General features: G+C 52.6%; 8 protein-coding genes across 8 annotated transcripts; 2 read left to right on the top strand and 6 right to left on the bottom strand.

The window, feature by feature from the left end:
• Window positions 1-1044: 1044 nt before the first annotated feature.
• Window positions 1045-2407, bottom strand: BKA58DRAFT_308068 (Cys/Met metabolism PLP-dependent enzyme-domain-containing protein; the record flags this gene model as incomplete). The annotated part of the gene is made up of 3 exons (XM_046167188.1): window positions 1045-2095; window positions 2146-2231; window positions 2282-2407. The coding sequence occupies 3 exons, from the start codon at window positions 2405-2407 to the stop codon at window positions 1045-1047; spliced, it is 1263 nt and encodes a 420-aa protein (XP_046029900.1).
• Window positions 2408-2983: 576 nt separating this feature from the next.
• Window positions 2984-4995, bottom strand: BKA58DRAFT_378588 (UV radiation resistance protein and autophagy-related subunit 14-domain-containing protein). Its single transcript, XM_046169716.1, has 2 exons — window positions 4089-4995; window positions 2984-4039 (listed from the first exon to the last, which is right to left on the bottom strand). Exons 1-2 carry the CDS (start codon window positions 4744-4746, stop codon window positions 3084-3086), a joined length of 1614 nt encoding a protein of 537 aa, XP_046029899.1. The 5' UTR covers window positions 4747-4995; the 3' UTR covers window positions 2984-3083.
• Window positions 4996-5053: 58 nt separating this feature from the next.
• Window positions 5054-6251, top strand: BKA58DRAFT_378586 (uncharacterized protein). Its single transcript, XM_046169715.1, has 4 exons — window positions 5054-5650; window positions 5702-5760; window positions 5810-5874; window positions 5924-6251. The coding sequence occupies exons 1-4, from the start codon at window positions 5234-5236 to the stop codon at window positions 5989-5991; spliced, it is 609 nt and encodes a 202-aa protein (XP_046029898.1). The 5' UTR covers window positions 5054-5233; the 3' UTR covers window positions 5992-6251.
• Window positions 6252-6270: 19 nt separating this feature from the next.
• BKA58DRAFT_109257 (uncharacterized protein) lies at window positions 6271-7973 on the bottom strand. The gene is made up of 5 exons (XM_046163883.1): window positions 7737-7973; window positions 7679-7685; window positions 7562-7617; window positions 7397-7512; window positions 6271-7344 (listed from the first exon to the last, which is right to left on the bottom strand). The coding sequence occupies exons 1-5, from the start codon at window positions 7753-7755 to the stop codon at window positions 6472-6474; spliced, it is 1071 nt and encodes a 356-aa protein (XP_046029897.1). The 5' UTR covers window positions 7756-7973; the 3' UTR covers window positions 6271-6471.
• Window positions 7974-8504: 531 nt separating this feature from the next.
• BKA58DRAFT_378581 (uncharacterized protein) lies at window positions 8505-10463 on the bottom strand. The gene is made up of 5 exons (XM_046169714.1): window positions 10231-10463; window positions 9947-10143; window positions 9214-9898; window positions 8954-9160; window positions 8505-8900 (listed from the first exon to the last, which is right to left on the bottom strand). Exons 1-5 carry the CDS (start codon window positions 10375-10377, stop codon window positions 8718-8720), a joined length of 1419 nt encoding a protein of 472 aa, XP_046029896.1. The 5' UTR covers window positions 10378-10463; the 3' UTR covers window positions 8505-8717.
• On the top strand, window positions 10450-11687 carry BKA58DRAFT_378579 (ribosomal protein L10-domain-containing protein). The gene is made up of 3 exons (XM_046169713.1): window positions 10450-10817; window positions 10872-11004; window positions 11057-11687. Exons 1-3 carry the CDS (start codon window positions 10574-10576, stop codon window positions 11625-11627), a joined length of 948 nt encoding a protein of 315 aa, XP_046029895.1. The 5' UTR covers window positions 10450-10573; the 3' UTR covers window positions 11628-11687.
• A 344-nt stretch (window positions 11688-12031) lies between these two features.
• BKA58DRAFT_310029 (uncharacterized protein) lies at window positions 12032-13066 on the bottom strand (the record flags this gene model as incomplete). Its single annotated transcript, XM_046167275.1, has 1 exon — window positions 12032-13066. One exon carries the CDS (start codon window positions 13064-13066, stop codon window positions 12032-12034), a length of 1035 nt encoding a protein of 344 aa, XP_046029894.1.
• A 196-nt stretch (window positions 13067-13262) lies between these two features.
• Window positions 13263-14867, bottom strand: BKA58DRAFT_466656 (uncharacterized protein). The gene is made up of 2 exons (XM_046175022.1): window positions 14405-14867; window positions 13263-14316 (listed from the first exon to the last, which is right to left on the bottom strand). Exons 1-2 carry the CDS (start codon window positions 14501-14503, stop codon window positions 13570-13572), a joined length of 846 nt encoding a protein of 281 aa, XP_046029893.1. The 5' UTR covers window positions 14504-14867; the 3' UTR covers window positions 13263-13569.
• Window positions 14868-15191: the final 324 nt, after the last annotated feature.

Here is a 15191-nt window from a genome sequence, read left to right as displayed (position 1 = left end):
CGGTTCTGTATATGAAAGAAACCCAGACCCTCTCCAGCGACGTGAACACTTTCAGATCGTGATTTACCACTAGTTCGTATCTCAATAGCTTGACTGCTCGGATAGCCTGAATCTGCTGTTGATTCAGGCTTCTAGCAAATTCATCAATCCTGCAGAATGTCTCAACCCCGAAGTCTGTGTTATTGAAGGATAGAAAGTATACTTCGCTTGGGATTTGGCCACATAGCTATAGTAGGTGCAAGGCGCTACCGGTTTGCTTGTTGACCTGAGTTGGAGAAAGGTTGACACCCTGGTCGATTGTGTAGTTGTAGATTCGGTTGCGGACCTCGGCCGCATGGCAGATCTGGTCCATGACAGCTACGTGGCTACCGCGTTCCAACACATCACGCTGGTTTATACATACATCCTCCACCTATATACGATGAGGCAGAGAGTCATTTCGCATATGCATGAGTGCACCCTCGAGGTCTGCAATGATGTTGACATGCTCACCGCCCAGACACAAATGACCAGACCTTTCATTGCTGGTAGAGACGTAAGTTAAGGCTGTGTAGACTTGCATGTGATCATTGTCTAATGCTGAAGGCGTACTATGAACTAGGATTTCGGACAGTATAGACGCGGGCTCTGGGGACGGCTGCAAGACAAGTATGAGGATAGAGTCAGGGTGCGTTAGAGAGCTGTACGCAAATGTAGCGCTGTTCTGCAAAATGGATTAGTATGATATCTGTAGATGACGGCTGTATGTAGTGGGATAGAATGTGGCGTCCCGTGTTTATATACTAACATAGTACCATTTGAGACGCTAAGAAGAAGCGCGTTTCTTTTGAACTTCGAAGCCAACTAGGTATGCTGGCGATAAAACCTTGGGTAAGATCATGTCGTACTACGACACCGCACTTTTCGATTGAGAGTATCTCTGATATCATATCCATCGTAAGGGTCATAAGCCCACAGCAAAACAACAAACGCCATCTATCAATATGTGCTCATAAAAGCGACTTTTCTCCACCTGGTACAAAACCATGGCGCTTAAAGTAAGATTTACTGCGCAGCCGGCGCAGCGTTGTTGGAAGCCTTTCCGTTGGTAATCTTAGGACCAACAACCGCCTCCTCAAGCGCACGCTTGACATCAGCAACAAGATCCGCCTCATCCTCAACACCACAGCTGATGCGGACGAGATCGTCAAAGACACCAGCTGCCTCGCGCTGCTCCTTAGGAATACCGCCGTGTGTCATGGCGCTGGGTACCTCGACGAGCGATTCAACTCCACCCAGTGATTCAGCCAGTGTGAAGATCTTGGTCGCTTGGCAAAAACGCTCCGCAGCTGCGTGACCGCCCTGGATACGGAAGGAAAGCATGCCACCACCCATTCCGTCACGGTGCTGCTTCAGCGCAATGTGGTGTTGAGGGTGAGACGGCAGACCGGGGTAGTTGACAGAAACGACGTGTGATGAAGCCTCAAGAGCCTTTGCGACGCCCGTAGCGTTCTTGGTTGCTTCCCTTGCGCGAAGATGCAGGGTCTTGAGACCGCGGTGTGCGAGCCAGCAGTCAAAGGCAGAGGGAACGGCACCGATGGCGTTCTGCAAGAAAGACAGACGCTCGTATAGCTCGTCTGAGTTGAAGGCCGCAGCGCCCATGACGACGTCCGAGTGGCCGTTGATATACTTGGTGACGGAGTGTACCACGATGTCCGCGCCGTGGTCCAGCGGGTTCTGAACATACGGGCTCATGAATGTGTTGTCCACAACGACCATGATGCCATGCTGATGCGCAATCGTCGAGATCTTGCGGATGTCTACCAGCGTCAGCGTAGGGTTTGACGGCGACTCGATCCAGATGAGCTTTGTGTTGGGGCGGATGAGCTCGGCGATGTCGATCTCGATGCTGGGGCTGAAGGTGACTTTGACATCGTGCGTCAGGGCTACCTTGGTGAAGTAGCGGTGCGTTCCTCCGTAGACGTCTGACACGGACACAACGTGTGAGCCCGCGGCGAGCGATTGCAGGATGTTGGCTGTGGTGGCGGACCCGGATGAGAATGCGAGCGCATAGCGGGCGTGTTCGAGGGCTGCGACTGCCTTCTCAAAGTTGTCTCTGCAAGCGCGTCAGTTTTTGAATGCGTGGGTGGTGTCGCGCATGCGTACCGGTTTGGGTTCGAGGAGCGCGAGTACTCATACTCGCCTATGGGCTTTCCAACGGCGGTTTGCGCAAATGTTGTCGACAAAGAAATCTGATTGGGTTAGCCATGGGTTTGTGAGACTTTGCGCGTGAAATGCTTACGGCTTCAATGACAGCTCCGGTGACGGGGTCATGAGGACTTCCGGCATGCACGGCGAGCGTGCCGAATCCGTGGACTGGTGATGGCGCGCGTGGCGGGGTGTCGATAGGGTGTTCGGGGAGCGTCATCTTGATCTTCTGAATACTCTTTGAACGGCGGGCGGCGTCGACTTGGTGGTACGAAGGTGCTTGAACTTCAAAACGCAGCGAGAGGATATAATTCTTTCCAAATTTCAGGCCCTCCGAGGTGTTGACGTCTATAGGTGAATTATTGTTCTAGCGACAAATCCTAGCGCGCTTTCTATCGGTGGTGCATGTGCGGTTGACCGTGATGGCGCGAATGCAGAATAATTCTTTCTTGCAGAATTTCCTGTCAAAGTGGAGATGGAAAGCAAGTGAGGACCATTCTTCATGACTCCTGCCATCTTATACCCAACAAGCCCCGTTGGACGTCTGACATTTCTCAGCAGCAGATTAATCAGACGGCGTTTGCTCAAACCGTGGCATACACAGCTCGGCCCAAAGCGCGCGTTGGTTTCGTGAGCAAGCGGCGATGGTGTCATAGTATTCTCCGACCCGCCTTGTGACGGCCTTGGCAGCTTTTCGATTACACATCGCGCTGCGAGTGCTACCAAGTGCAGCAGGTTGTTCGGGCGAGATGCTTTATAGAGTTTTTGGATACGTAAGCACAATTTAACACCGGCGTTCAATGGCAAGTGATTTGCATCGTAATCTGATTCAAGTGGAGAGAGGTCTATGAATGGCGCAAACGTCTATGGGTATCTTGGGGGTATAACGGTGATGCTTAGTATGGATCCTCCTCTGGCCGGCTCTTAAGCTTCACATATCCACTTGTGCCTTTTTTCCGCGCTGTCTGCTCACTCTGGGAAACATGCCCCGCCTGTGAGGGTGAAGACTTTCCGTTTTTCGTAGTCGATGTGAGGTAGCCACGCCCGTCGTCGAGACCGGTATTACCTCGCCGTTTCTCGCCAACGAGAATTGGGTCTTCCGCGATCAAGTTCTCCATGTCTTCCCATTCTTTCTGGTTCAACACGTCCCATTCTTGCGCCTGTTGCTCAGCCAATAGATATCCCCTCAGCTCGTCGATAATCTTGGTTGGCGACAAGCCCCATCCGCTAATGTATTGTGCATTCTCGGCCATGCCTAGGAACGAATGTGATGTAGCGTGTGAAAGCTGGCCAAAGCCTACAGGTGACTTGCGGAGGATCAATCTAGAAGACCTGGAAGTGGTGATATCTTTGTCCAATGGATTCTCGAGGCGTTGGGGATTGTATGTCTCTTGCGTGATTAGTAGTCGGTGCAGATTGCGACCGATCGAACAGGTATCTTCCCACTGCTTGAAGCTGTCTTTCATGCCCTGGGTTCGACATAGCCAAGCCACATTGTACGCAAGCAGAGACACGCCTTCAATGAAGGACGAGTATGCAGGAGGATCTTCGGCGCAGAGGTGACTCAGTGGGCGATCGACGAATAATGCGCGCGGTTTCGGCAGGTGTATACGCGTCTCAAGCGTCCGGGAGGCTTCCGGACTGGCGCTGGATGAATGTGAGGGTGTCGAGCCAGGAAAAGGTACTTTCTTGCCCTGGTATGAGGATGCTGGACTGAAGATTGTGGGCTGAGGATAGTCGCTATGGGGAAGTGTGATTTCGGCTGGGAGGCGGATACCCAGGTAGGCAGCGACGCGAACGACGAGTTGGGCTACGGCAGCCAGTGAGGCAGATAGGCCGTCGGGTGTCACATCTGTACCAAAGTCAGCACGTCGCCTCGACAGGTGTGGCCTGAGACATACCATTCAGATCTCGAAGATCGTATATCCGCAAACGCGTGCCGGGCCCGATATTGTAGACCTCTTTGACACCGCCATCCCTTGTCTTTCGCCGCTGCATCTTAAGTCCCGCGAGCTTCGCAGCAGTCGTGCATAGCTGCATGCGCAGATCTATGGTATCGTGGTGCATCTTGTCTGCGTTGTAGTCCGACCGCTTGACCCTCTGCTGCACCTTGTCCAACTCGTTCGCCCGCCGCGATTCAATGCCGTATGTGGCGGATGAGAGGTCTGACTTGCGCTGCGCGTTCGCTGCTCGCTTCGCTTCAAGCTGCTTCCTAGTATCCTCCATCTGTCGTCGAAGATGGTCGGCGTGCTCTGATATCATGCCTAGCCGATCCTGTATCTCTGCCGTTTCTGCTTTTGTCCGCTCCCAGTTCAGATTGTTCGTACACTCTTGTCTGTCGACCAAGAGTCCGCCTTTCGAGTCGGTGAGAGAGACATGCTGAATCGCTTTGTCTTCTGAGCCGTTTATGATAGCCGTGACGTGTTTCGCGACGGCATCGCGGTCTATCAGCGTCTTTGCGAGTTGGATGCGGGGCTGTTCGAGGTATGAGCGCGCGCAGGTCATGCAGTGGAGAGGCTGGCTCTGGCTGCCATCTCTCCCGCAGATGTCGCACTCCATGATGAGTAGGGATTATGTTATGTGATGTCGCCTGCAGAAATGCCGTGGAGTGGTAGGTCTGGAAGGTGCAGCGAGACCATGGTGGGAGTGATTCGTCGAGGCGGTTGGCGAGTGCCTATGTAGCCATGGAATCAGTCGGTGGGATACCCGGTGAATATCTAGGCTCCGTGAGTGTTAGCGCTTTCCTCTGTCGTGAAGCATAAGCAAGGCATCCAGAGGGCGGTGGATGAAGAGGTTGTGTGATGGAGGCGGTACTCAGGCAGAGGCGCGAATGCGAGTCAGACGCTCCTTCCAACGTCATGCCGCGACTGACCAATACGGATCGCGCTAACGCACGTGGTATACGTGAGTGAACATCAATCTACCTTTACGACTACTGTGTGTAATCTGATAGAACTGACATTTCGCGTCGAATATCTTCCTGATGACGATGAGACGCGCTCGCGATCACTTTACTTACCTACAGCACTGACCAAAGGCATCGCAAATGAGTAGGACTCCCGACAACGAACCCGAATCGTCCCTCCCCTCTCATATCTCGTCGACATACCTTTCCTCGCCTCCACTACTGACCCAGCCACCAAATACCACCGCAATGGATACTGCCCCGGCTGCCAAATCGGAGCCGCCACCCAGTCAAGAGGCTCAGAATGTACGACCACCTATGACACGCATGCATTCAGACGAGACAGAGCGGCCACCCTCAGCCCAGCGCACAAAAGACGAGGTCGACGACGAAGCGGATAACGCCGTTGAAAAACAGTCAGAAGATGAAGAGAGTGACCCCGCCGAAAAGATCGTCGATTTTGACTGGGAAGACCTGGAGGCGCGGTACCACGACGCTATGAAGACATGCCACAATGAAGAGGACCAACTAATGCACGAGTGGGAAAACCTCATGACTGTACAACTACCTCTTTTCTACTGCTGCCCGAGTTACTGATAGAGTTGTTAGTACTTCCGCATCTGGGCCTCATCAGGGAACGAGCATGAGACGGAGCGGACATACGCGAGGTAAACATGCCTTCTGAAAGTCGCGTGATCTACTAACCATGTGCCTCAGACTTCGCACACGCTCGACATACGTTCAGCACGAGGAAGCGGAACTGGAGCAAAAGCGGAATCATTGTATGCTAGCCTCTACTTTCTTTCATGCTTTTCAACTAATATGCCGCAGACATCAATGTTGTCAAAGCCTTCGAGAGTGCGCTCAACCTCCTTAAAGCCAGTGGCCTTGGTCGTTGATGCTCATCAACCTAGGCGCTATCTACCTTGCTCATCATCCACCGCAATCGGAAGTCTCACAGCGTCTCGCTGGCCCTGATAGCTCGTCGCCATCTCCGCGGCGATTGATGCGGTTGTCCAGCGTTCCAACATGCACTTCATCGAGGATGCACTTAATGCGCTGTTCCATCATGTAGGATGCCATCAGTACCGAAGTGGTCACGTTTGAGAAGGATCAGTCGCAATAAACGGTACCCGGTCCATGTACATCAGTTTAAAGACATTCATTGCCAGGTGTCTGCTCTATATAAAACCCTAAATCGACCGCTCAAGATTCTATGCCAAATGCACCGCCTTTTGCCGAAGGTCTATACATGGTGCCCGTGCCTTCCATATATGCGCTAAACAATGAGACGCCCATATCCTTTCATGCGAGGTATTCCAGAAATGGCCCAACATGGTCCAAGTTTGTGATAGTAATGGTTGTGGTGCGTGTTTCGTCTATAGCAGAGGGTTGGAGCGGTACTCAGGAACGACGCCGTTTGTTTGCGACTTCTCGGCCTGGTTCTCTGTCTCGAGCTCGTTGCCTACGCTGTCGTCTTGCTCAGCGAGCCACTTCTCTGCCTCAAGGGCGGCAACGCAGCCAGATCCTGCACTGGTGATGGCCTGGCGGTACCGCTTGTCTTGGACGTCACCGGCCGCGAAGACACCCTCAACGCTTGTGAGACCCTCTCCGGGCTTGGTGATCAGGTAGCCGTCCTCGTCCATGTCGAGCTGTCCCTTGAACAGCTCGGTGGCGGGGTCATGTCCGACGGCGTAGAAGAGACCCTTTGCGTCGAGGGTCTGCTCTTCCTTTGTGACGTTGTTTTTGACCACTAGTTGTGTCATCAGACCGTTCTTCTTGTCCTCGCCCTTGATCTCGCTTGCGCTGGTGTTGTACATGATCTCGATCTTAGGGTGCGTTGTCAACCGGCGGGCATTCGTTCGGCTCGCGCGGAGCTGGTCTCTTCGTACGAGTACGGTAACCTTTGACGCCTTCTTCGTGAGGTATAGAGCCTCCTCTACTGCTGAGTCACCACCTCCGATGACGACCAATGGCTGGTCGCGGAACATGGGAAGGGAGCCGTCGCATACAGCGCATGCGGATACACCGTTGCCCCAGTACTTGTCTTCACCCTTGAGATCTAATCTCCTGGCCTTTGCGCCGGTCGCGATGATCAAAGCATCAGCAGTGTGTATCTCCTCCTCGATCTCCTCCTCGTCGCCCATGGGGTGTAACCAGTACTTGAAGGGGCGCGCTTTCAGGTCAACCTTCGCGACGGTCTGGGAGATGATTTCGGTGCCGCAGGCTTCGGATTGTTCGCGCATTTGCTCCTGTACGCTGTTAGTACCAGTTCGGGCATGGCTATCGCGCGATGTTACTGACCATGAGCTTGCCGCCTCCGATCTTGACGAAACCGGGGAAGTTCTCGACTTCGTCTGTTGTGGTCAATTGACCACCTGCGGCGATACCGAGAGCCATGAATCCCTCGTACATGACGGCTGCACATGATTAGCACGTCGTCGGAGTGGTTGCGAGGCGGTATCTTACGGTTCAGATCCGCTCGTGCGGCATAAATAGCTGCGGTGTGGCCTGCTGGCCCCGAGCTGTGCATGTTAGCATTGTTCTCGAAATCGACTCCGTCGCGCCATTGATCGCAGAACATACCCAATGACTGCATCCTGTTAGCACTATACAAGCCACAGATTGCTATGATGCTACTTACTGACTAGTTTTGAATGCATGTTTCGCGACTGTACTTTTGCAAAGGTTGAAGCAGTCGAAAGCCCCGCTACAGGTGAGACGCGCTGATTATGCGATGCCGCGGCAGCGATGGGGACCGAGAATAAGGATAGGTTGCGGGGGGAGGAGGCCCTTCGGAAGATTGATGCGAACACTTTGGCGGCGTGTGCGAAAGTTTCGCGTGTCGCGTGCAAGATGTGGTTGCGGGCGTGTGGGTCGTGTGTGGATAGTGGGATGCGATGTGGAGGTTTGACAATGGAGTGCGAGCAGTGCAGATGGTGCCTTATGTGAGAGGGACCAGGTGACGGAGAAGGGACTGGAAAAACGCTTTCGACGTTGCCGCAGCGGGTTTGCGATTAGTGGGCGTCGTCTTCTAGCTTCGGACGTTCCGCGATATTTGGTGGATGACGGCGAGCCGAGGCGTGGTGGGGTTTTCAAGATGCAGATCGTGCTCAACTATGCGTTCGCAGTCAATATATATGCAATGCAGTATAAAAATGAGGACAGCACGTTGGAGAATGGAGGACAAGAGAGCAAACACACCTTATTTACAAACGCAACACATGTCAGACGTTTGGAGATTTCTGCTTGGAAAGAAAAAAGTCGGCTGCTTGCTGTCGATCTACGCCATCGGCGGCCGGGCTGTCATTCTTAGAAATCGACCTGTACTAGACCCACGTTCCATGCAGCCCACTCATCTTGCCCATCTCGCGTTTAATGTCCGATGCTGACATGCTTATGCTTGACTCGATGCGACTTCAGTATCACGAGCCTCGGCAAAGTCAATCAGGAGTTCCGGCGAGTTCGTCCGCTGAAGCGTAGCTTGGAGGCAAGTGTTTGAATGATTACAGTTCATGCGCGTTCTGGAGTGGCGTGCGTCACGCTTCACTTTCTATCTTCGTACGCCGGCCCCGCGCTCAGGAGTGAGCACGACAAGTCCATTGTGGGCGTCTAACGCTGCTATCTAATCCTCCGCGCCTGGACGTTTCCTGAGGTTCTCCACATTGTAGAGCATATCCCGGACTGCTTTGTCATCTGCAAGTCGGTCGTCACCACCTTGCTCGAAACTCTTCAATGTCTCTGCGAGCTCTGCATCTGCGTGCCATGCACCGTCTTGCTGTCTTGCGAAGCATTGCAGTCTTAGTGCCTGTTAGACATGTTAGCTATCATCCATGAAATACTTCTGAGGAAGCAGCTTACCTTGTCCTCCCGAACTTCGGTCGTTGAGCCTGGCTGCTGGATGTTGTCTATCGAGACAGCCAACTTCAACGGGCTAGTAGACGTACGGATGATGGCAAGGTCGAGCGCATTGCCGTCGAGTGGAACGGCATAGCCTGGTACGGACGCACCTAGTTTGAAGCTGAACAGCGCTGGTACTCCCTCGCATGCCACAACAACTGTCTCGGCCTATCAAGAGTCAGATGATGGATAAACAAAGTCAAAGTCTTCATGATACTTACATCGTGCTCGTTTGGTAGGTTCCATATTCCAGAAACTGCAACCTTGTACGTCGCCACATCTACTCCTGCTGGGATCATGCCACGCCCCTGAAGATGAGTGAAGGCAAGATCACGGATGGCCAACTTTTCCTTCAAGACGTAGTTCTGCCAATCCCATACAAACAAGTTATCGTCGCCACCGCCAGACACAAGTAGACCAGACTGGGTGAGGCAAAGCCTGCTCACGAAAGCTTCGTGGCCGAAGCAGAAGCCCTCAATGATATGCGCTTGCGGTGGGCCTCTTGATATTCTTATGTGCTCGTCCCGATCCGCTGTCATGATGTAACCCCGCCTGTCTGCCTTCGCATAGACGACATCTGTGAGCATAGAGACGTGGCCTAGGAGCAGCTCGTGCTTGAATCGCATAGTCTCCTTGGGCTTCGCTGGGCCTTTCGCTTTCCGTTTCAGCTGCTCTTCGAGAGTCTTTCGATTCCTGCCAGAGTGAACGGTGAGAGTAGTAGCGGAAGGGATCCATTCTTTCTCATCGGCCTCTTCAGTTGCTGGTGCCTCGGGCTGCTCTTCTACCTTGTCGTCATCAGGCGAAGGGAGAAGTGGTAATGCATAGACATCGCCAAACTTGTCTGCACACAATATGGTTGCATCGTCAGACGTGAGAGTGATTGAGCAAGGCCGTCTTGACATGCACCTTGATCATGTCAATTTTCGAACAGGGAGGATATCGTGTGCCTCGTACCTTTCGCTCAACTGGTGCAGCTGGTTCTGAGCATCAATCTGGAAGACGCGAACGCATTTGTCTTCGCCAGTGATGCCAACCAAGTATTGTCCATCGTTTGAGAGGATGAGACTGGCGAAATTCGACTTTTGCTCTTTCGGTTGTTCCAATTTAATGCGTTTTCCTGGTCTCTCTTCGGAGTCGCCCTCCTGCTGATCCTGCTCACATTAGCGATGCGCAACTACTTCGACCACCAATCCAACGCCACAACACCGACAAATCACAACAAGTACGCCATCACTCACTTCAATTTGGGCGTCTTGCTGTGGCCATGTCGTCACTGACCCGCGGCTGGATTGAACTACAATCTTGGAGCCGCTCGCAGCAAACACAGTCCAGTCGTCTGAAGACTCAGAGCTTCGCGCTACAATGCACTGGTACGGAACAGTCATGATGTCTGCGTCATGCACGGCCTCGTGGAGTTGATGGTACTTTTCTGTGAGGCCCCAAATGCGCTAGCGCGTTAGGCGAGCAGGGGCCACCCACAGCAGACAACCTCGATTTTCGCCGGCCGAACTTTCCCTCATCCTCAAACCATCAACAACACCAAACTAAGACCTTAAACATCCCTTTGGGTCACAGAACACAATGGGGGGCAAGAAAGAAACCAAGGCCGCTTACTTCGAGAAGCTCGAGCAACTGCTCAAGGAGTACAAGAGCATCTTCATCGTCACCGTCGACAATGTCTCGTCCCAGCAGATGCACGAGATCCGCCAGTCGCTCCGCGGCGAGGGTGTCGTTCTCATGGGAAAGAACACAATGGTCCGCCGTGCTCTGAAGGGTCTCATCAACGACTCTCCCGAGTACGAGCGTCTCCTTCCCCACGTCAAGGGTACGTCTTCCCATCCACGCGACGCTCGCGCACAGCATTGACACTAGTGTACAGGCAACGTCGGTTTCGTCTTCACCAACGCCGACCTCAAGGAGACCCGTGACAAGATCCTCGCCAACCGTGTCGCTGCTCCCGCTCGTGCCGGTGCCGTCGCCCCCGGCGATGTCTACATTCCCGCCGGAAACACGTAAGAACACATCTTGCGCACACACATCGTATAAGTAACTGACACATGGCAGTGGTATGGAACCCGGAAAGACCTCTTTCTTCCAGGCTCTCGGTGTCCCCACCAAGATTGCCCGTGGTACCATCGAAATTACCTCCGACTTGAAGCTCATCGAGGCCGGTAACAAGGTCGGTGCCTCCGAGGCTACCCTGCTCAACTTGTTGAACATCTCGCCCTTCACCTACGGTATGGGTATTTACCAGATCTACGACAACGGCCAGACCTTCGAGGCTTCCGTTCTGGACATTGAGGAGTCCCAGCTGCTCAAGGCTTTCTCTTCTGCCATCAGCACCATTGCCGCCATCTCTCTGGCCTCTGGCTTCCCCACCCTGCCCTCCGTCATGCACTCCGTTGTCAACTCCTACAAGAAGGTCATCTCTGTCGCCATTGAGACCGACTACGAGTGGGAGGAGATTGCCGAGCTCAAGGACCGCATCGCCAACCCCGACAAGTACGCCTCCGCTGGCCCTGCCGCCGGTGCTACCTCCGGTGGTGGTGACGCCCCTGCCGCCAAGGAGGAGGCCAAGGAAGAGGAGAAGGAGGAGTCTGAGGATGACGACATGGGCTTCGGTCTCTTCGACTAAGCTACTCACGTTTGCGATGATATTTCTTGAGAGATGTCGGCATGACTACGGTCTGTCGAAGCACGTCTTCATGATATAGACAGTCAACGACAATACGATCAGATGAACTCAGTCAGACACCATGCCGTGATGCTCACAAAGCATCCGCGTCAGTACACATCTCAGGTAAGCCCAACCCCTTCTCAACTCGCGCTGCTATGATTATTTTCTTTTTAACCCTGAGATCCCTCGGTGAGGATCAAAATACAACAACAACACTCTAATTTTTTAATGAGCACCCTGTCTTTCAAGTCACTCGTTCGTAACACATTGCAAGGCTCGAGACTGACTTTCAACCAGATTTACGACTAGCTTGTGCACCTTGATATGCTATGAAGAGGTGATGCGTACCACCTGACTGCAGCTCAGACAACTTTTGCAAGATGACCCGCCCTTTCTAGGTCTATCCGCACCCAAAAGCACCTCCAGAGCGCCTTGCCTCCTAAGCTTCGACAGACGCTCTCACTTTGCGCATTGCCCAAGTATACGTCCGCGTGTGACCATGCATTCCCGTCGTCGTCTACTGCTAATCCTGGGGCATACTGTCGGAACAGCTTCGCTGCAACGGCCTTTGCTATACCCTTTCCTCGATATGCTTCTTCTGTATGGAGCGTAACAAGAGATCCGTCCAAACCAAGGAATGTCCACGCCACCGCAGTGTCTGTCTCTTCCTCAAACACGCCCACACTCTTTAGTGACATTAGCGTCTTTGTCGTCCTTGGAATGGACGTCCTGGCTTTGACGACATCAATATCTCGCTCACGCATCTCACCCCACCGTAATTCCTTGGGCAGCTCTCGCGTCTGTGGAAGATCAGAAAGCTTGAACAAGAACTTATTCAGCTCTGCATCAGGGCCTGGAAGCTCGGTGCGCAAGACTCCTGCTTCGCGGAGGATCTCGACTACATCGCGGTGGCATGCACCCAGAGTGACTACTTGGGGCATGAGAAGATGTCGCATATATGTTCCTGGTGAGGATTCGTATGCGCCAGACGCTGGTGGGGTTGGGAAGTCTTTTTCATGTTGCTTTGCCAGCTCCAGAGCAGGTAGATTATCGGAACGCATTGGTGGAGTAGCAAGTGTAGCCATGTATTCTAGTAATGCCAATACCGCCTTCTTGCTCTGTTGACGAAATTCCGGTGTTGCATTCGAGTGATGCGGCTGTTCTGCGCTACTAAAGATCCATAGCTCGGTCTCTGGACGCATGGAGCGGTCGAGGTACGCTGCTGCCCAGCATTCCGGGATTTCAGTGGCCGACGGAGGGAATGTGGCGAGTATGTGGGCGTGCTCGGTTCGGTTTGGATGTTGGATTCTGTAGACGAGGTTGACACTGTAGGGTAGAGCGGATTTTAAGGCGCGCCGTAGGACGGGCGATGAGGCGGGGTGCTCGTGGACCTCCATCTCAAGATGTTCCAATAGGGGGAATGGAGATGGTGCCGTCGAAGACGAAAATCACAGGTAAGGCGGTCAGAGAGTCAAATATCTTTTGGGTGAGCTGTATTATGACGAAGCAGTCATGTTATGTACCTTCCCTCTTGGGAATGATTGATGACTAAGATCTATCTGTTCAGCGCGAAGCTTCCCAAGCTTTACCAAGCTTCCAACACACAAATCAGAACAATATCAACATGACAGCAGAGAGGCCTACGGGTCGACAAAGTCGTACTCGCGAGCTCCCCAATCCTTCCTGATATGAATCTTGAACTTGACCTCCGAGCCCACCACCGCTTCGGCATGTTCCTTCACCTTCTTTGCCAATCTGAGCGCCTTCTCAAACCCTCCTGCCTTGTATCAATCATTCCAAAAAATCATCTCCAGGCTATCGGATTGCTCAAGTCTGATCAACGGTTTGGGTAACATTGACCAATACTGCATTATCCGGTCCTTCTATCCCAACTCTTTGTCTAGTATTCACGGTTCTGGAAGTACTGATCGAGGTTGTAGTATTTGGTAGATTGAGTTTCCATCGCGATCTCGAGCTCTGCCAAACACGCTGCTTTCTGATAGACTTCCAGATCAGGCCACCCGTGTTTATGATAAATGGACTGGAGAAATTCTGCAAAACCTTCAGGAATCTGTTCGTGATCCGTGTATCGCTCCGTCCAGATCTTGATGATATACTGACTGCTATGTGGAATGAAGTTCAGATTAATGAAGTGATTCTTCAACATGGTGAAGAAGTGACGGACCGGCCAGCAGGGTCCCCACTCCACGAATATCGACTCATCATCATCATCGGAATCATCCAGCTCATCGTCCTCGTCGCCACTACCATCGTCGGATGTCGGAGGCGTTTCGCGTTCGCTGTTGTTGTTGTTGTCCGAAGCTTCGGCGTCATCCTCTTCCTCATGTACAACAAGGACGCCTCTGTCTTGTTCCGCCTTTGCTTCCCCCTCCAAAGGATACACCAGACGTGATGGCTGAGGATCACACACCTTCAAAATCTCTTCTGGGCAGTCCATAAAATGTACCAGCCCAGTTCTGACGTTCAACAGCATTACGTATTCGCTAATGTTGAGAGCGTACGTAAGACCGACGCAGTATTTGGGAATCTTGCCGCCAAATTGATATTCTTCACTCTCGGTGTCGAGTAGCAAATCTTCTCTTTCTTCTTTCCCCTCCTTCAGCTTGTCCACTGAAGTCTTCCAGACCTGGAACCGGCAGCCTGGCAAACAGTGTGGTCGCGCTGTGCCAAGTTGGTCATTAGGGAATTAGTAGGTGGCGCAGCAGATTTATAACTTCTGGATCTTTGCCTGGAGAATCCGAGACTTCGGGAGTCATGTTTGGCCATCCGCCGGGAGGTGGGTAGATGATGGACGCGGGCACATCCAGGAACATCTTTCCCAGAAACTATTAGAAGTCGCGAATCGCTGCGATGCACTCGTCACGCGAGTAGACTGGCTCCACGGTTCCGGATGAGATTTGGGTAGCAGTGATCGAGTTAGTTGACAAGAGAAGCCAGACCACTATGTGTATTCAGCCGTGCCGCTTTTATGCAGATGCCAAGCGGATTCAAACTATTACGGGTGGAGGTGGGCTGCACGAACAACTTCGTGCGTGGCCTCTGGACTCCGAACGACATACATGACTACACATAAGCCTTTTAGAAGAGTAGATATGACGTTTGTCCGGATATGAAGAAACCATCGAAGTGCTGATACAATCTGTTCTACATGTCCGCGGCAAACAAAGACACAGTCATTCACTGGCTGAAGGTTATTTTTGAGCAACAAGACTCAATGGTCTTTCTGTCGAAACATGGTGGACGATCTCGGGCTTTTCGCTGATATGTCGACGCGGCATCCGTCATTCTACAGCGCAGCGCGACGCCTTTTGCCCATGGGTTAGGCAGCTATCCAGTTTGGTGCCGGAAACATAGCTCTTCTTTTGTCAACTTTGGAGAAACGAGTATCGTCGTATGCGCGTTTTTGGAAAAAGGAAAGGAGCAGAAAGGAGTAGATATCGCCCTGTAGATGATATGCAGCGAGTATTTAGGGCCTTTGCCGGGATTTTCGAGATGGCTAAG

The sequence above is a fragment of the Alternaria rosae genome (assembly GCF_020736505.1).
Source record: "Alternaria rosae strain MPI-PUGE-AT-0040 chromosome Unknown BKA58scaffold_2, whole genome shotgun sequence".
Lineage (NCBI taxonomy): Eukaryota > Fungi > Ascomycota > Dothideomycetes > Pleosporales > Pleosporaceae > Alternaria > Alternaria rosae.
This window is presented reverse-complemented; position numbering and strand designations above follow the sequence as displayed.